Raw genomic sequence first — 20,000 nt, forward strand, 5'->3', positions numbered from 1 at the left:
GACTCAGCGCGCAGCCGGGTGCCCTCTCCCCGGCCGCTGAGGGTGGGCCCGGTGCCCTAAAGCCCCCACTCCCGACGCCGGGGTGGCAAGTGGCTAGGCGGGAGCACGCCTAACGCGACCTCCGCCCTGGGGCTGGCCAAGCGGCGCGTCTGTGAGCTCACTGAGAGGGGCGGGGCCGCCGCTCTGATGACGGAGCTGGGGCCCCGCGCTCCCCTTACCGAGTTCGGCAGGCGGGCTCCGCGGTTCCTGAAGCGCAGGGGGCGGGTCGGGGGCGGGCTCGGGGCGGGTTCAGGACATCCAGCTGGCCTGAGTGGGAGATCTTGTCGCCTCAGCCTCTATTCCAGTGCTCGGCAGGCGTCCCGCAGACAGGTAAGGTGTTCTGGACGGAAACCGGCGCCCCCCGCCCAGGGGCCGAGTTGGACCGTGCGCCGCGGGCCGCCCCTTTTTGCCTTCCCCCTCGGACTGCGGCTCGGGAGGGTTCAGTTCCGCGCGGGGGCGGGGCGCGGGGCGGAGCTGGGGGGAGGTCGTGGCCGGCCCCCGGGCCGCCTCACCACAGCCCCGCGACGAAAGCGACTCTGGGGGCGTCGTCGATCTACTCCCGGAACCCCTCTCCCCGCTTCTCCTCAGGACCCGCCCCCGTGAACATCGAGTCCAGGTGGCCCCGCGCCCGCGCCTGCCCCTTCTGGCCCGGTCCCACTCCGGTCGGCCGGCTTCGAGATCGGACTCGCGCTCGGTTGAAAAACCCCGCCCGCTCCTGCCCAGCTCCAGCCCGAGAAGCGGCGGGGCCCCGGAGCGTTTGACAGCCAGACCCGCTAACGGCTGCAGCCGTGGTGGCCCACTTCCCGGGAGCAGATCGGGGGTACATCGCGGCCATGAGGAGCAGAAGCAACTCCGGAGTCCGCCTGGACGGCTATGCTCGGCTGGTGCAGCAGACCATCTTGTGTTACCAGGTAAAGCGGGACCACCCTCTCTCTGCACCCCCCACTCTCCACTCAGGCCTCCCAACACTACACGTGAGATGTCCCCACTTCCTCTCCGTGGGCTCTTTGACCATTGCCGGGGCTGGAAGGCAGAAAGCCCCCTGGGACGGGGGGCACAGGAGGTGCCAGTAACTTAGAGAGCACACCCCACCACCGAGGACAGTAACCAGGGTTGTACCCCACTCCCAAGTGTGGGGGCCCACTGCTGCGGCTCCCTCCAGTTACCTTGTCAGACACCCACCCCCGAGGGCATCAGGACTTATTTTGGTTAAGGTTTTGCAATCAGATGGGAAGACTGTTTTCCAAAAAGATGTGTGTGGATATTAAGGTAAGAACCCATCGCTGGTCTTCTCCCAAGTTCATTGAAAAAAAAAATGTTTTTTTAAGGCTTCATTGTAAATATTTACTTAATCGTTTCCAGGACTTCCCTGCTCTTGGCTGATTTTTTTTTTTTTTCAGATAAAGAGAGAGAGGTTCAATCCCCAGCACTACTATATGTCAGTTGAGCAGTGCTCTGGTCTCTCTCTATATATATCTCTCCTAAAAACTAAACAAACTAATATGAAAGATAGAGAGGAAGGGGCCGGTTGGTGGCTCACCTAGTTGAGCGCACATGTTACAATGCACAGAGACCCAAGGTCCAGCCCCCAGTCCCCACCTGCAGGGGAAAGCAGGTGTTTTTTTGTCTCTCTCCCTCTCTATCATCCCTTCCCCTCTCAATTTCTGGATGTCCTTATCTAATAAATAAAGACAATAAATTTTTTAATTAAAAAATTTTAAATAGGGGCTAGGTGGTGGTGCATCTGGTTAAGCATACATTACAGTGTGCAAGGACCCAGGTTCAAGCCTCTGGTCCCCACCTGTAGGGGGAAAGCTTGTAGGTGGTGAAGCCGGGCTGTGTATGTCTCTTTCCTTCTCTATCCCTCCTCCCCTCTCAATTTCTCTCCTTTTTTAAACTTTTAAAATTATTTTATTTATTAAAGACAGAAATATTTTTAAAGGTTTAAAAAAGAAAAGCGGGGAGTCGGGTAGCGCAGTGGGTTAAGCGCACGTGGCGCAAAGCACAAGGACCAGCTTAAGGATCCTGGTTCGAGCCCCCGGCTCCCCACCTGCAGGGAAGTCACTTCACAGGCGGTGAAGCAGGTCTGCAGGTGTCTATCTTTCTCTCCCCCTCTCTGTCTTCCCCTCCTCTCTCCATTTCTCTCTGTTCTATCAATGACGGCAACAATAATAACTGCAACAAGAGGGTTTTTTTTTTGTTTTTTTTTAAAAGGGCAACAAAAGGGAAAATAAATAATAAAAAATTTAAAAAATTTTAAAAAAAGAGGAAGAGCAGGAAAAACTCCACAACACTCAAGCGTCCTGGGGGTTGGGTTTGAACTTGGGTTGCCTGTAAGGCAATGCATGTACCTTCCCAGGTGAGTTGTACTGCTGGTCTTTCTGCTCCCAAGTTCAAGGGGAGCAGTGAAGTTGCCAGTGTGGTCTTGAAGTCTGCCTGTGCTCACTGCTTTGTATAATGGGACTATAGTTCTTTGTGGGCTCATCATGTAAGACCACTGATCTATTTTTGTTCCTAGTGAAGAGAGCAGTGCTGCTGCTGTCTGGCCCTCAATCAACAGCCACTATTTATAGGATCTCCATGTCCAAGACGGAAATGGCATCCCATGATAAGAGGCTTGTCCTGAAAGTTGGGAACCATGGGTACCCCCAAGTCACTGCCCAGGTCCCCTTGCTAACCTGTTTCTCAGCCTTGTTTCCCCACTCAGGGGCTGTTTATTGTGTGCTTGCTATGTGCAGGGAGTGCTGTGGTGTTGGGCTTATGGAAAATAATGGGGGGTGGTGGTGGCAGACCTGGTTGAGTGCATATGTTGCAATGCTCAAGGACCCCGGTTCAAGCCCCCAGACCCCACCAGCAGGGGGAAAGCTTTGCGAGTGGTGAAGCAGTGTGGCAGGTGTCTCTCTGTCTCTCTCCCTCTCTATCACCCCCTTCCTTCAATTTCTGGCAGTCTCTATCCAATAAATGAATAAATATAATAAAAAACAATAAAAAAGAAAATAATACAGAGGACCTAGTGAGGGTTGTATTATTATGTGGAAAACTGGGAAATCTTATGCATGTACAAACTATTGTATTTACTGTCGAATGTAAAACATTAATACCCCAATAAAGAAATTTAAAAAATAATAATAATAGGTACACATCCTCCAGTGAGATCTACACGTAAAGGTCCAGTGTCACCTGTGTGAAACCCTTTGTGTGGTTTGTAGGTGAGAAACATTTGGATTTTAGAGAGGTAAGCTATAAATACTCCATATTCCATAATGACTGAAATGCTCTTTAACCAGACACTTATTTTCCTGTCACAATACACACATTCACACTGAGTAGCAACAGTAAGGACTGAAAACAGCTTCACAGGTTCAAGTCATGGTTTGCCATCAGACAGACTTGCTGCAAACCTACAAGAAAAATTTACATTCTCAGAGCTTACTGGCTTTTGAAATTGTGCACTTAAAATTGTGGTCATTATTTTAGGGAGTCTGACCCAGTTTGCAATTCAGAGTCCTGGAAAAAATGGTGTTCAGGTCAAGAACTGAAGCAGCAGTAGGCAGACACATGGAGGTTTTTTGTTTTGTTGTTGTTGTTGTTTGCCTTCTTTGGAACAGATCATGATTACATGTACAAAGTATTAAATATGTAAAAGTCCGAGTTGAAAGGCTTTTCCCTTCACTGTTGTGGTGGAAGGGTTTTATGAAAAGAGACGAAGCTTAGTTCTTGTGTCACTCTAGGCTTGAGTTCCTGGCTGTGCCTTCAAGAATATAGGCCAACTTTGCTCAACCTCTCTGAGTCTGTGCCCTCCTCTGTAAAGTGAAGACAGTGCACTGAGGTATTTGAAGACAAAATCAGTGCCAAGAAGGCAGTCAGTAAATAGCTAGTGAGTGATGTCAGTGGCATTGCAACTTTGAAGTTACGCACACCTGGTCCACACACACATGCCCTTGCCTCACACCCTGGCCCAGATCCCAATACCAACTGCACTCAGGTCTCTCCACAAACCCATTCTCCCATCGGTGTGGTGAGATCTCGTCACTTTCAGCCGTTACATCAAGCAGTGCCCCAGGTGCATGGCTTGATGCATGCGTGCATGCAACTTTAAGTCCTTGTTAGTGAATATTTCCTGCAAACTCTGAGCCAACCTAATGACCAGCCACTGAGCCAGGCCTGCCTTCCCCCAGGAGCGGAAGAGCCTGTCTTTTCATGAAAGCACACTTGCAGCATTGGACTTTCCTCTCCAACATTTTAATGATTAAAAAAAAAATGTCTGGGCTTTTAGTTGTGTTTATTTTGGGGGTTGGGGGTTGTGCAACTCCGAGGGTTGCCCTCTGTAACCATCCTGAGTGCACCCTCAAGCTCTTCTGGGTAAGCAGTGCGCTCCCAGCATGATTCCCGGGGAGCCCCGTGACTCGCACCCACACACACGCATCCTGCCCTGCCCTCACAGTTGTAGAGCCTTGGCCCTTTGAGTGCCTCATCTCTAAGTGATCTTTGTCAGGTCACCTAGACACTCTGTGAAAGTGCTTGAGCAACTTTACATTCTGCCTATTTTGCCACAATAAAAAGTGGATGCACTGGCTTAGTGGTTTCTAATGTTTGTGCTTTGTCTCCTGGTGAGGCATTTTTCAATGTCAACCAGTACAAGCTCTTATCTCTGTTTCTGATTTGCTTTTCAAACCAGTGTCAGTCTACTTACATAGATTTCACTTGTCAGAAACCATTCAGTGTTAAAGATGTCAAGGTCATAATCATTCTTCTGTTAGAGGCAACAGTTTTGCAGACAGACTAGCATATCAACCAACTCCTGTTCTTGTGTCTATGAAAGAGTAAAACTCTTCCCATCAGTCATTTGCCAAATGTATATGCTAATAAATATCCCCTGAGTCTTTGAGGCAAAGAAGGAAACAACTATGTTTATAAAAGAATCCTTCTGCAACAAAGGCAAGAAAAATGGGGGGAAAGCCCCAGCGATAACCCTGGAGGCAAAAAAAATGTTTATGTTGGGGGGGGGTGGACAGTGAGTGGTGCACCCTGTTAAGCAGCCATATTACCAAGAGCAAAGACCTGGGTCAAGCCCGTGCTCCCCACCTACAGGGAGTACACTTCATAATCAGTGAAGCAGGTCTGCAGGTGTCTCGCTTTCTCCCTCCCTGCCCCACCCCACCTCTGTCTCCCCCATCCTCTCTTAACTTCTCTGTGTTAAAAAAAAAAAAGGTTATGTGGTTTATAAGAGAGAAAACCCCAAACAGAGGCTACTGAAAGGTCGAAAGTAATGTGTTGGAATGAAATATAGTAGTAGACAAATGTTAACCAAAAAGAAGTTGGCATAGCAATATTAGCACCATACTTCTAAAAATTATGTTATTAGGGATTAAGAATGTTATTACTGGAGCTTGCTGGTAGCTCCCCCAGTAGGACACACACATTATCATGCCCCCACCAGCAGAGGGAAAGCTTTACAGGTGTTGGAATAGTGTCACACCTATCTTTCCTCTCTCTTGCTCCTTTTCTAGTCTCTCATCCTTTCCAGAAAGGAGAAAAAGAAAAAGGAGGAGAGGGAGTCAGGCGGTAGTGCAGCAAGCTAAGTGCACGTGGTGCAAAGCACAAGGACTGGCATAAGGATCCCAGTTCGAGCCCCCGGCTCCCCACCTGCAGGGGAGTCGCTTCACAGGCGGTGAAGCAGGTCTGCAGGTGTCTCTCTTTCTCTCCCTCTCTCTGTCTTCCTCTCCTCTCTCCATTTCTTTCTGTCCTATCCAACAATGACAATAACAACAACAGTAATAACTACAACAACAATAAAAAAGCAACAAGGGCAACAAAAGGGAAAATAAATATTTTTAGAAAAGAAAGAAAAGGAAGGGGGAAATGACTGCCAGGAATGATGGAGTCATACGAGCACTGAACCCCAGTAACACCCTGGTGGAAAAAAATGTTATTACTAGATAACAAAAAGACAATTCACTATCAATGCAAACTATACACCCACAGAAAACTAACGCTCTGGCTTCAGAATGTATCAAGTATACTTGGACCTAACTGCCTAATTTAGGAGACATTAACAAATCTATAATCATAATAGGAGGTTTGAAATCCCTTCTTTCAGATACCAGTAGATGAAGTAGAGGTATAGATAGGACATATGGATTTGAGCTCCACAAGACAGATTTGGTTAAATGTACATATATACAGAACTCTGCACCCAACCTATAGAAAATATGTTTCAGCCTTGCAAAATATATTCTCCAAAAACTGATGACAAATGACTTTATAAGGGAGATCTCAAAAAAAAAAAACCAAAAAAAACCTGGAGTCCACTTCATTCATGCCACCCCTCCCCACTCCCCTTTTCTTTTTGGCCAAAAATACAAGAAAATTAGGAAGCAATAGCAAACAACTGCTAAAGTCGCTCCCTGTGTTTAGGATCTTACTAAGCCCACTTCTAAATACATCTCGTGTGTGTGTGTGTGTGTGTGTGTGTGTGTGTTTGTGTGTGTGTGTGTGTGTGTAGTTATAAATGTGTAACTTATTAAAGTTCTGTATAAAAGAGGACTTAACACTGTGTTTTGTGTGGGAATGTTCAGTACTGGAAAGGTATATTCTCCTCAAATTGCAAATCTAGTGGATTGGTAAATCAATCCAAAAGTGACTTCAAGGAAATTGATCCTAAAATTCATAAGCTGTTGCAAAAGTTGAGACATATTTTAAGTAAGGAAAAGGGGAAGAAATATTTTACCAGATTTCAATTCTTGTAAGTCTGTGATAATTAAAATCATGGGTTATTGACACAGCAGTAAATAAATAGACCAGTAGGAAGAAATAAAGAGCCCATAAATAGAAAGGATAGGGAGTCAGGCGGTAGTGCAGTGGGTTAAGCGCACGGTGGCGCAAAGTGTAAGGACAGGCATAAGGATCCGGGTTCGTGCCCCTGGCTCCCCACCTGCAGGGGAGTTGCTTCACAGGCAGTAAAGCAGGTCTGCAGGTGTCTGTCTTTCTCTCCCCCTTTCTGTCTTCCCCTCCTCTCTCTATTTCTCTCTGTCCTATCCAACAATGAAGACATCAATAATAACTACAACAATAAAACAACAGGGGCAACAAAAGGAATAAATAAATAATTTAAAAATAGAAAAGATAGAGTTATTCAATTAAAAAATGCTGTGTTGCCTGTCAACACAGAAAAACAGAAATATCATTCAGGACAGATACAAGAATAAATTCTAGAAGGAATAAAGACCTAGCTATGAAAAACAAAGTCATAAAACTTGAAAGGTTTCTATGATTAAGATAGGGAAAAAATTGAAAATTATATAAAATCAGAAATTATAAAATAGAAGACCTGCATAGACAAATGATTTTTTTATATTTTATTTTATTTATTTTTTCCCTTTTGTTGCCCTTGTTGCATAGACAAATGATTTTTACGGATAAAGTTAAGTACATGCAAAACCAGAACCCTGTGTATATGACAAGAAGCTTAATATACAAGGCTAAAGGACAAGCTACTGAGTGGGAAATATTTTTTAAGGTTTGTTGAATGAGAGAGACTAGAACACTACTCTGACAATATGCAGCGGGGGGATGCAACCCAGGGCCTCATACATGCAATCCCTGCACTCTACCTACTGAGTCACCTCCCCAGCAGCTGGAGAAAAGTTCTGAAGCTCATCTTGGAAGTCAGCACACCAGTCCTAGTTAAGCACCTAGATGACTGCAATCTTGACCAAGGTCAGGAGAGCCTAGATGTGGAGTGAGATGTATAACATCTTGTGCTCAGAACTCAAATGTGAGTGGAATTAAAGTCAGTCCTAGACTTCAAGTTGTCAGATAGTGACACCCACCCGCAGTTCTCCTGTTCAGATGAAATATCACTAGCACAACACTCCGTAACACTCAAGATATCAAAACCCTCAGGCGCCTGGAGCACCTGAACTGGGCTATGTTCCCTACATCTCCAAAACACCGACAATTAAAGTATCCCCATCCTGTTGGGGATAAAGGCAAAGAAAATCTCCTAGGAGAATGAATGGTAAAGCCATTTGCACCTTTGCCTGTAGCTACGGGCACCCAGAATGGCTTCTGTGAGCTTTGGATGCTTTCAGATGAGCCGTGGGGGTCTGGAATGAAGCTGAGACAATGCTGGGAAGAAGTGGGTGTCTGGAATGCTTGGCTCCCAATCTCATTTATTCCCCCTCTAAGCCACTATTCAGTCCTGGGAGATGGTGCAGGTGCCTAGACCCGGGCCAGCTGGCAGCTGCTGCAATATTTGAAAACCCAGAAGGGACAAATCGAATAAGCAGCAATTTAGAAAAAAAACATTCAGAAGTGAGAATTACACACTCGTGGTCTCCTAAGGTACAGCAGGAAGCTGATGCCTGTTAGGACTTGTTTTCAACGTTATTCTCTGCACACCTGAGGTTTACAGAGCATGCCGACAAAGCTCAGTTACAGGTGCAGTCGTTTAAAGACAGAGGCTGTAGTAATTCCAATCACTTAAAGAAAATGTTATAGTTCCCACTTTTAAGAATGGTCTTAGGGGCTGAGGGATGGCTCACCTGGCAGAGTGCACACTTTACCGTTCTCGATGGCCCGGGTTTGAGCTCCCTGCCACAGCACCTTCATGGGGGAAGCCTCACAAATAAGTGGTGGGGAGGTGCTCTGTTGTCTCCCCCCTCTGTCTCTCCCTCCCAACCCCCTTTTCCTCCCCCCTGTTTCTAACCACCTATCTTTAAAAATAGTCTGCCTGGAGCAGTGGACTAGTACAGGCATGGAGCCCCAACAGTAACCATGGTTACAATAAATTTTTAAAAAGTCTCATGAGACCAGGGATGTAGCTCAGTTTTGCCTTGAGTTCCATCCCTGGGCAGTCGCCCCTACCCCCCAAAAATCTTTTTTTAATTTATTTTCCCTTTTGTTGCCCTTGTTTTATTGTTGTAGTTATTATTGTTGCTGTTATTGATGTCGTTGTTGCTGGATAGGACAGAGAGAAATGGAGAGAGGAGGGGAAGACAGAGAGGGGGAGAGAAAGATAGACACCTACAGACCTGCTTCACCGCCTGTGAAGTGACTCCCTTACAGGTGGGGAGCCGGGTGACTCAAACCGGGACCCTTACTTCAGTCCTTGCACTTCGCGCCACCTGCGCTTAACCCGCTATGCTACCTCCCAACTCCCCCCAAAATTTCAAGGTCAGAAATTACCTTTCCACTCCTTTTAATATTCTAAGCAGTAGTTGCCAGAACAAAATTCTAGTACAATTTATGAAATGAACCAGTGTCTGTAATAAGGATTTTTTTTTCATGAATTATAGTGAGTTTTTTAATTAAATAAAAAATCCTTGACAATGACTTTCTAACATACATGCATAGTTACATGTATGCAGTGAATACATAAGCATACATGTCCTGAAATAAATATTAATTTGGGGAAATTTACATTCAAATGAAGCAAACTCACTATAAATGTCCTCTAGCAATCCTATCCACTTTGAAGATAGAGACATTTTACGTCTTGGATATCCATGGTATTTCAACGTGTGTGTGTGTGTGTGTGTGTGTGTGTGTGTGTGTGTGTGTGTGTGTGTGTGTAACGAGGCCTGCTTTAGGTCATGCTTTTTCATTCTCAAAGAGACAGAGATAGAAAGACAGAACGGTGGGGCCGGGTGGTGGTGCACCTGGTTAAGCGCACATGTTACAGTGCACAAGGACCCGGGTTCGAGCCCCTGGTCCCCACCTACAGGGGGAAAGCTTTGCAAGTGGTGAAGCAGTGCTGCAGGTGTCTCTCTGGCTCTCTCCCTGTCTATCTCCCCTCCTCCTCTCAATTTCTGGCTGTCTCTATCCAATAAATAAAGATAATTTAAAAATTTTAAATACATATATATATATATAAAAGAAAGAAGGGGAGACCATTGCACTGAAGCACCTTCCACTGCCACAGCACAAGCCATGTGGCGCCAGACTTGAGCCTGGATGTGCACACAGAAATAAAGCATTCTTCTTGATTAGATCTCTATTAGTGTATCTATTTTGTAAACTCTGTTGTTGGACTTTCAGGCAATTCTTGCTATTGTAATAGTACATTAAAAACAACTTAGCCACCATTCTGAGCATATGCTTTGGAACAAAATCGTGAACAAGCAGTTGTGCATCTACGGAATTACTCAGCATCACTACTGAAGCTTCTCCACTGTAGGTAGGGGCTGCTCTGATCATCCTCTAGGTGGGTCCTAGTGGCAAACAGTCCTTTTGAAACACTGTTTTTGACAGAGACAAAGTATGCCCAATGTGCTCTGCAGTTCAATGAGAGTTTCATTTCCTTTGTTCTGGAAGCCACTTCCATTAACACAGCATTGGCTTTTTGTTATCCTGCTTACATGTTGTCAGCGGGTTGCTGTTAGAACTTCAGTCAGTGTGGTATAGAGTTGAAATTCCTTGTGCCTGAACAATGGGGCAAGAAGTGGCTAGATCAGTGGCAGCTACTGGGGCAGGAGATGCGGGATGATTTTGGACAATAGAAGAGATTCTGTCTAAAGATTTAAAGGTATGAGCTCTGAGGGTGGGAGTGATTGTGTAAAGGGAGCCAATTCAGCGCAACTGTGTGGGAGTTACAACTAATAAATGTAGGTGAGCTCTTTTTTTTTTTTTTAATTAAACACGTGAGCTCCATCAATAAATCTTTGTTGTGTTTTTTCTAGTTTGGTTCAGCCTTTTGTTCAAATTCTTCAATTTTCTGCTTTTCTAATAGTGGCTCAGTGTCTATCTGACAGCCCTTACCTGCGCGCGCATGCGCGCGCGCACACACACACACACACACACACACACACACACACACACACTTGCACACACACTCTGAGAAGCAGGGGGTGTCACCATTTCAACACCTCAGCTCTCTGCCGTTGTGAAAATCTGCCCAGCCCCTGCTCCCTCTGAGAACCGTCTTTGTGTTGCCACCAGCCCCAAAAATTGTGTAAGTGTTGTTTCTTAAACTGGTATGATGAAGACTTTAGCTTTTCCTGCTTTAATTTTTTTTCTCTAGGATTATCGCTGGGGCTCAGTGCCAGCATTACAAATCCACTGCTCCTGGCAGCCATTTCCCCCCCATTTTTTATTAGATAGGACAGAGAGAATTAAGAGGGGAGGGGAGATAGAAAGGGAGTGAGAAAGATAGATACCTACAGACCTGCTTCACTGCTTGTGAAGCAACCCCCCTGCAGGTGGGAAGCCGGGGGCTCAAACCAGGATCCTTGTGCTCGTCCTTGTGTTTCATACTATGTGTGATTAATCTGGCACGCCACCGCCTGGGGGTGCTTTAATTTTTTTCAAGTAGCTAAATATCACATTGAATATGAATATAGATGATATATTATCTGTTATTTTTTAAAGGCACATACCACCCCAAGGAGCCCCCCACTGAGATCCAGTGCCCTCACCTTTGCTGCCTGCAGCTTCACTTCTGTCCTGGGTGGCTCCTACGCTCAGTTCCACTCCTCATTGCTGAGTCGAGCAGTAAGCTGTTTCCTGTGTTCAAAGCAGCTCCCTGCTAGTGAGGCTTTCTCTCCTGCTTGAGTCATTCTCAAGCTTCATGTTGTGCATGCCCAACTTGCTTCTTTAGAGTTTCCTGAGCAAAGACTGAACAAAAGAAAGTGCATACTGAGAAAACATTTACTCTTAAAGGGAAAATTATTTGTGTGGCTGTGCATAATGTAAATACAGATGTATTAACAGGCAATATCTACACAGTACTTTTAAGTATTTTTAAAAAGATATTTCAACTAGCAGTCAAGAAAAATATACCTTTATGATACATATGTTCAGTTACTTGCTTAGCACCTCACTAACCAGGACCTTGAGTCGAGTAGTAAATAAAAAAAATAATAGAAGTTTTTAAAAAAAAGCACACTTTGCCCTTAGGAAGCTTAAAGCATGGAAACAATGCTTAAGATTTCACCACATTCGTGGAATGGAAGATTCAGTATGACTGATATGTCACTACTCACCAAACTCATCTACAGGTTCAGCACAGTCCTGTCAAATTCCAGGCTGCCTTGTTGTAGAAATTGACAAGCTGATCTAAAAATTCATATGGAAGTGGAAGGGACCAGAATCGTGAAAAAGAACAAAATTGGAGGATTGATGCTTCCTGATTTCAAGATTTACCTGAAAGCTAATAGTAATGAGGACAGGTGTTGGCAGAAGGGTAGAGATACAGATAGATCAATGGAGCAGAATGAAACAGTTGACAGATAGTAAATAAACCATTACATTTCTGGTCAGTTGATTTCCAAAGTGCCAAAACACTTCAATAGAGAAAATAAGTTTTTTCCAATAAATAGTACTGAAACAGAAGAATACACTACACTATACACTGTACACTATAGACAAAATTTAACTAACAGTGGGCTCTGGTTTTGAGTAATCAAAGCTTCCCTATCATTATACAAATTATAACCTAGTGCAATAATAGAAGCTCAGGTGACAACAGGAGAAAATAGGCAGATTGGGTTTTATCAAAATTGAAAACTATAGCAGCCCTTGAGCGACACAGGTTTAAAGTGCAGGTGGGGAGCCGGGGGCTCGAACCGGGATCCTTACGCTGGTCCTTGCACTTTGCGCCGCCTGTGCTTAACCTGCTGCACCACTGCCCGACTCCCCCTTGTCATTTTCTTAATAGAATATTTTCTCTAGTTATTGTAAGAAGTCAGCATATAACAATATGTGTCAATCAACTGTTTATGTTACTGGTAAGACTTCAAGTCAACTACGGGCTATCAGTAGTTAAGTTTGGGATTAGAAAACAAAAGCAAACTAAAAAAAAAAAAAACTCAGTGTTGGTGCAAAACAAGGATTGGAATAAGGGCTCTTTACTCCTCCTCTCAGCCCTTCTTGTATCCTCTATACGGCAGGCATCCAGTGTCCAGGAGCTGGGTGAATGGTGGGTCTAAGTGATTTTGTGTTTCTTCTCTAACAGAATCCTGTCACTGGGCTGCTGTCAGCCAGTCATGAGCAGAAAGATGCCTGGGTGCGGGATAACATCTACAGCATCCTGGCCGTCTGGGGCCTAGGTATGGCCTACCGTAAGAATGCCGACCGTGATGAGGACAAGGCCAAGGCTTATGAGCTGGAGCAGGTACTTGGGCCCTTTCCCATAAACCAAAAAAGCCTACAGGGAAGTAGCTGTGTGTGCCAAGCAGTTTGGTGCAGAGCCACCTCTTGTTTCTGCTATGGAATACAGGGGAAAGGCACTTAGTTGATCTCAATAGCTCATTTGACTTCATCTTAGAGGTTTTAGAAGTTACTTAGAGGATTGGCTAAATAGCTCACTTGGATAGTATCCTGCTTTGTCATGTCCATGACCCAGGTTCCAGCCTGGCCCCCACCACATTGAAGGAAGCTTTGATGCTGTGGTCTCTTTCACTTTCTCTATTTGCCTCTTTACCTCTCTACCTCTCTGTGTCAGAAATAAGCAAGGAAGGAAGGGAGGAAGGGAGGAAGGAAAAAAAGGAGAAAGATGAAATTGCTTAGAACTGTTCCATCTATAGAAAACAACAAAAATCCCACTCAGTAGGAAAAGAAAACACTCAAATTTCAAATTTGCTACATTGCTCTTACAGACACCCTGTTCATTATCTGTATATTTATATGTGAGGTATCATTATTTTTTAAAGTTTTAATTTTTTTATATTTATTTTCCCTTTTGTTGCCCTTGTTGTTTTTCATTGTTGTTGTAGTTATTATTGTTATTGATGTCGTCATTGTTGGATAGGACAGAGAGAAATGGAGAGAGGAGGGGAAGACAGAGAGGGGGACAGAAAGATAGACAGACCTGCTTCACCGCCTGTGAAATGACTCTCCTGCAGGTGGGGAACCAGGGGCTCAAACTGGGATCATTATGGCAGTCCTTGTGCTTTGCGCCACCTGCACTTAACCCGCTGCGCTACTGCCCGACTCCCATGTGAGGTATCATTATAAGGGCATACAATTGCTTTTAAAATGTCAGCAACCCCAGAATACACATTCCAAAGTGTATTCTGAGCAGTCACGCTGAAGGGATATTTATCCAGAATACTGCCATTGCTTAATGCATGTTTGGAATGTCTCTGGAAAATGCCTTTCTAGTCTGAGCCTTTGCAAAGCAGTCTTAGTAATAGTTTATAGTCACTATTTCATTTTTGAACCATATCTGTATTCTCTAGTATTCATACCTATGTTTACATGGCACAATGAAGTCCCTTATGGTTTCCTAAAATCAGAAACCAAAATGCCCACGAAATAAAAGATTCACCATCAGTGAGTATGGAAGAAAATAATCTGCCCCGGGAAAGGAAATATTTTTAGAGTACTTTGAGTGATGGCGTCAAAGCAGGGAGTACCGGCATATAAAATTCTAACTCTTTTGGTGTGAGAGTCTTTGGGATTTATTTTGAATTAATTCATTGCTAGTTGATCATCACAGCCAGTGGATGGCCTGCTCAAGAAGAGTTGTCTTGGCCCAGTCTGTGCTTATTTATAGCAACTAAAGTGAGCGTGAGTACCAGGCAGCCCAGACAGCTGTGAGGGAGGTCAGAGAAGTCCATTTGTGGGAGCAGGGGGACAGCAGTTTGAATTTGACAGGACATGCTGAGTGTGTAGCGATGAAATCAACCAGTGTTAGAGGGAAGGTAGCTTTGTTTTGTCTTAATTAGAATTTATTAAGGGGTCAAGTGTGGCACATCTGCGGGGGCGCTTCACAAGTGATGAAGCAAGTCTGCAGATATCTATCGTTCTCTCTCTGTCTCCCCTTCCTCTCTCAATTCTTCTCTGTCCTATCCAATAAAGTCAAAAGGAAAAAAAAAATCTAGGTGAAGAGAATGGCTCACAGGAGCAGTGGATTCATAGTACCAGCACCAAGCCCCAATGATAAACCTAGTGGCAATAAACAAATAAATAAATAAATAAATAAATGAAACACACACAGTGGCAATAAAAAAAAATAAAAGAAACACACACACACACCCTTCTGCCTCTCCCTTGTAAGTTATTTCTAGCCCAAGTTATAGTTGCTACTGTGTTAGAAAAGTGGCAAGGTTAGGTAGGCCACGTTATTCCCCAGGCCTTTTGTTACTTGTTGAGTTTGGTTAACAACCAAAGGAGATAACTCCCGTGACTGTGGAAAATAACGTGGGATCTTCCCATGATTCTCCACAGGGAAATTCTTTGATTTTTGGACTTGGGAGGCCCAGATGTTCATTGAGTGAGACTGTAGCATGCATTGCAGGATGCAGAACACTTGGGGTCCTTGGTCCTTCCTCACTAAATGCCAGCACCCCCACCCGAATCATGATGACAACAGCAACAAAAAATGCCTCCTGCCCTGCACTGCCAAAGGCAATGTCACGCCATGTTGGGTACCCTAGCACTTCTCCATATTGGAAAAAAATCACTTTTCTTTTTGTGTGGGGACGTCAAATGAAAATGTTTGTTATGCATAATAGGAAAACCTAATTCTGGCTTTTAGTTACAAGGTATACTTTTCTGCCTCAAAAAAGTTTCTGAGGGGGCTAGGCAGTGGTGCCACACCAGGTTGAGTGCACATATTACCATATGCAAGGCCCTGGGTTCATACCCTGCTCCCCACCTATAGGAGAGAAACTTCATGAGTAAGTAGTAAAGCAGAGCAGCCAGTGTCTGTCTTTCTCTCTCCCTCTCTACCTCCCTCTCCCCTCTCAATGTCTTTGTCTTACCCAATAAAAATATAGAAGTATAAGCATGGCAAAATGGCCACTGGGAGCTGTGGATTTGTAGTGCCAGCACTCTCGAGCCCCAATGATAACCCTGATAGCAATAAAAAATAATAATAAAATAATTTTATGATACAAAGTAAGGCTATAGTCTAGAATTCTAGGGTTTTAGAGGTAGAAGGTTCTGAAGGTTGATCCATTCCATACTTTTCTCTGAAAATTAACTTTTTTTTAAAGATTTGTTTATGGGGGGGTAAGTTAGCATAATGGTTATGCAAACAGACTGTTATGCCTGAGCCTCCAAGGTCCAAGGTTGAATCTTCCTCACCACAAGAAGCCAGAGCTGAGCAGTGCTCTAGTTAAAAAATAAATAATTTAAATAAAATAAGATTTTATTTATTAATTAATGAGAGATATGGGAGGAGAGAGAGAAAGAACCAGACATCACACTGGTACATGTGCTGCTGGGGATTGAACTTGGGACCTCATGCTTGACAGTCCAGTGCTTCATGCACTGCACCACCTCTTGGAATACTGGAAATTAACTTTCATGACTCTTCACTACACCCTTGCCAGCTGCCTTCCTCTCTGTAAAGAGAGGATGTTTCTTTCAGCTAGGCTACTCTGACCTACAGGAAAATGTCTCATTTTCCTGCCACTAGTGGTGTGGGTTTGTGGTAGTGGGAAAAGTACATAATTAGAGTAGTTTTTAGTGGGTCTGAATTGTGGAAGTGGGAGGCATCATAATGGAATTTACATAAGTGAAGTTTGCAAGACGGAGTATCTTTTAGGAGTCCAGTTTCACAGCTCTTTAGAATTATATTACCACACCACACCCATCTCCAAAGCCCCAGCAACCCTCCACCGAGCATAATGTGCTAAGAACTCCAACTCTGGAGTCAGGTGGCCCGGATTCTGCCTTTGTTTCACTCTTGCTGGCTGGAAGACTTGAGCAGTGTGGCTTCATCTCTCTCAGCCTTAGCTTCCCCGTCTATAAAGTAGGGCAATGGCAGACCCAACTCATAATCTTTATGAGATTCTAGAGAATCCTCGTGTAATGTTTTGGACAGTGCCCATAGTGTGTCTGATTATTACAGTACTATTGTTATTATTTATCACAATCATCATCATCGTAAGAATTGGTTGCGATCAATTGCTAGTAAGAGGCCTTAGCAGTTTCTTGCATTTTATAAAAACTTCACTCAGCTGTCCAGTAACAGTGTCACAAATGGTTGGTTGGACTTTAGCCTGACAAAAATAAGTTAAGGTCTACGGCCATACCACCCTGAACCCACCCTATCTCATCTGATCTCCGAAGCTAAGCAGGCTCAGGTCTGGTTAGTACTTGGATGGGAGACAAAAATAAGTTAACAAGAATCGTGACATAAAGCCCCATATTATAGGGCTAGGTAATGCCACACCTGGTAGAACGTACACGTTACCATGCTTGAGGCTGTGGGTGTAAGCCCCTGGTCCCTACCTGTAGGGGAGAAACTTCATGGGCAGTGATTCAGTGCTGTGGGTATCTCTCTGTCTCTACCTGTCTCACCTCCTCCCCTCTCAATTTTTCTTTGTCCTATCAAAAAGAACGGGGGGGGGGCACCAGGATTAGTAGATTTCATTGTGTAGGCAATGACTCCAGTGGCAATTAAAAAATAAAATAAAACCAAGTTACTAGGATTCCAAAATTATCTTCCTAAAACAACTCATGGAAACAGTCCGCATCCCTGTGACTGCTCAGGGCTGCCCAGCCAAATGTGTGTAGAGATGCTTTTCAGGGAGTGGGAAGCCAGCCTGTTGCTCATTCTCTTTGTTTCAACAGAACGTGGTGAAACTGATGCGGGGCCTGCTTCAATGCATGATGAGACAGGTAAGTGCAAAGTGGCCATTCCCCCATCCCCCGTGTGGTCTCACTGGTGACCATTGATCACTTTCTATCTTTCTGGTACATCTGGAGCCAAAGATTGGCTCAGGGCATGGCCTGCCCACCATGAACCCCTTATCTGTAGGGTGCTAACATGCCTTCTCTCACAGGTGAACAAAGTGGAGAAATTCAAGCACACCCAGAGTACCAAGGACAGCCTGCATGCCAAGTACAACACTGCCACCTGTAGCACTGTGGTGGGTGATGACCAGTGGGGACACCTCCAGGTGGACGCCACCTCCCTCTTCCTCCTGTTCCTAGCCCAGATGACTGCCTCTGGTGAGCCAGGGCCACTTAAACCCATGGAAGTGACACTGGGGTGTGTGTTGGGGTGGGGAGGGGCATTGATTAGTGTTCAAACTAAGCTGTTTCTGGAAAAAGGATGCCCAGACTTAGCCTCGCCTGCAGGGCCAGAGCTGCCAAACCAGCTTGACTAGCATCTCTCTGGTTGATCCCAGAGTTTTCCTTGCTGCCACTGTCACCTAGTTAGTGGAGCAATGTAGATCAGCCCCACCCTTGGCAGTTCAGATATGTACAGACAAGTGTCGTACCTCCTCTTGGAGTTTCCTGCTCCAGGATTCGTAGTGGAGTCAACTTCGAGGCTCCACCGAGGCTGAGGTCATGTAGCTGCTGTGTTTGAGAATTCTTCACAGGTTCAGTGAGTGGACACTCCTGAGTTAGAGGCTTCTCATTTATCCCAGACTGTAGATGTGAATCTCTAAAAACAGGAAAATCAGTAAGTGATAGTGATGGCATTGTGAATAAAGTAGGTATTTCTTTAAAAAATATTTGCGAATATGAATATTGAACTCTAGATATATTAGAAAAAGTAACAAAATATGAAGAGAAAAACCTTATTGCCATTCTTCACCTGTATGTTTCCTCTAGTCTCTCTCTCTCTGTATGTGTGTATGTGTGTGTGTTTTAACATATTTAAACATATCTGTATGCATACAAATAGTCTTTTTATTACATAGCATTATACCTTAAGCATTTTCCCCATGATTTTACAAGTGCTTCATAAATATAATTTTAGTGACTTTGTCAATACATAGATTATGGTTAATTTAACAATGAATTGACTATTGTCTTTATTTTTTAATTGTATTTATTTACCTGATAGGACAGAGAGGAATTAATTGAGAGAGGAAGGAGAGATAGCAAGGGAAGGAGAGATAGAGAGAGAGAGAGAAACCTTGCAGTCCTGCTTCACCTGTAAGTGACTGGGGGCTTAAACATTGCCCCTTGTGCATTTAATGTGTATACCCTACCTGGTATGCCACAGCCCAGATCCTTCCATGCTGTTTATTTTGCTATTATAACTAATATTGCAATACCAGCTTTAACCCCATCTCTATTTGCTTCTTTCCTCTAGCTTAAGAGCTACTTACTTACTGCCAACTTGTTCTCAGAACAGCTGACTAGTTAAGTTACCTCTAGTGATATACGAATTTTTTATTTTATTTTTATTTTTGCCTCCAGGGCCTTCCCATGAGGTGGAGACATCTCTTGGAGGGGAGGGGGGAACGGTCTGTATGGTCTGTACTTTCTCTGTCTGTCACTGAGGATAAATACCCACCCTTTGGTTCACTTAAGCAGAGAGATTATGTCTGATTGCTCTGGGCTGAGATCCTTGCTTTGTTGGAGCTTTCTATGTTCTAGAGGACCCTCACTTACTCTTTAGGTCCTCTCTAGTCACAGGAACACACACACACAGGGAAGTGGAACCAGTCCTCCCTCCCCCTTCCTATTTCCCTCCTTTCCTTCCACTTTCTGAGTTTAGATATTAACTGTTGCGACTTAACCTCAGATGAAAGTTTTGATGCCTAAGAAAAACTAAAATGGGGCTAGAAGGGTTTATTTACTAGTTCTTTGAGATTGGTAACTCTCTTTGACATAACATCATAGTTTTGTTCATTTTGTTTGTTTACTAGGCTTAAGAATTATATTCACCTTGGATGAGGTAGCCTTCATACAGAATCTTGTCTTTTACATAGAGGCTGCATATAAAGTCGCTGTAAGTATTGACCCTGGTGATTATTTCTTTTTAATTTTTTAAATTTCTTTATTGGGGAATTAATGTTTATATTCGACAGTAAATACAATAGTTTGTACATGCATAACATTTCCCAGTTTGGTGATTTCTTTAAGTGGTTTTCTGAAGGTCAAGCTATTTGGGACTCACTAGAAGGTTAGCAAGATTAGAACCATAAGACAAACTTTTTTGTCCTAGGATATTGTTGGGGAGTTTCTGTTTCTAGAACACACTGTATGCTTTGTTTTATCCTTTGGGCTTATTTTAATCTGACTCAGAAGACCCACAGGTGAAGGGG

At 44.2% G+C, this 20,000-nt stretch overlaps 1 protein-coding gene and 1 long non-coding RNA gene across 5 annotated transcripts in view; one reads left to right on the forward strand and one right to left on the reverse strand.

The window, feature by feature from the left end:
* Positions 1 to 351, reverse strand: part of LOC132535790 (uncharacterized) — a 345,179-nt gene extending 344,828 nt beyond the window's left edge. Inside the window, exon 1 of one of the 2 annotated variants that reach the window (XR_009547498.1) lies at positions 219 to 351. This is a non-coding gene — a long non-coding RNA (uncharacterized LOC132535790). The remainder of the gene's footprint in view (positions 1 to 218) is intronic. The other variant, XR_009547499.1, reaches the window with a different exon arrangement.
* Positions 268 to 20,000, forward strand: part of PHKA2 (phosphorylase kinase regulatory subunit alpha 2) — a 61,466-nt gene continuing 41,733 nt past the window's right edge. For all 3 annotated transcript variants that reach the window (XM_016195147.2, XM_016195151.2, XM_060182941.1), the window contains exons 1-6: positions 268 to 369; positions 628 to 950; positions 12,995 to 13,153; positions 17,566 to 17,613; positions 17,778 to 17,946; positions 19,602 to 19,684. In XM_016195147.2, coding sequence (XP_016050633.1) covers positions 873 to 950; positions 12,995 to 13,153; positions 17,566 to 17,613; positions 17,778 to 17,946; positions 19,602 to 19,684 — 537 coding nt within the window. In that variant the 5' untranslated portion in view covers positions 268 to 369; positions 628 to 872. The remainder of the gene's footprint in view (positions 370 to 627; positions 951 to 12,994; positions 13,154 to 17,565; positions 17,614 to 17,777; positions 17,947 to 19,601; positions 19,685 to 20,000) is intronic.

This window comes from Erinaceus europaeus, chromosome X (genome assembly GCF_950295315.1).
Source record: "Erinaceus europaeus chromosome X, mEriEur2.1, whole genome shotgun sequence".
Classification (NCBI taxonomy): domain Eukaryota; kingdom Metazoa; phylum Chordata; class Mammalia; order Eulipotyphla; family Erinaceidae; genus Erinaceus; species Erinaceus europaeus.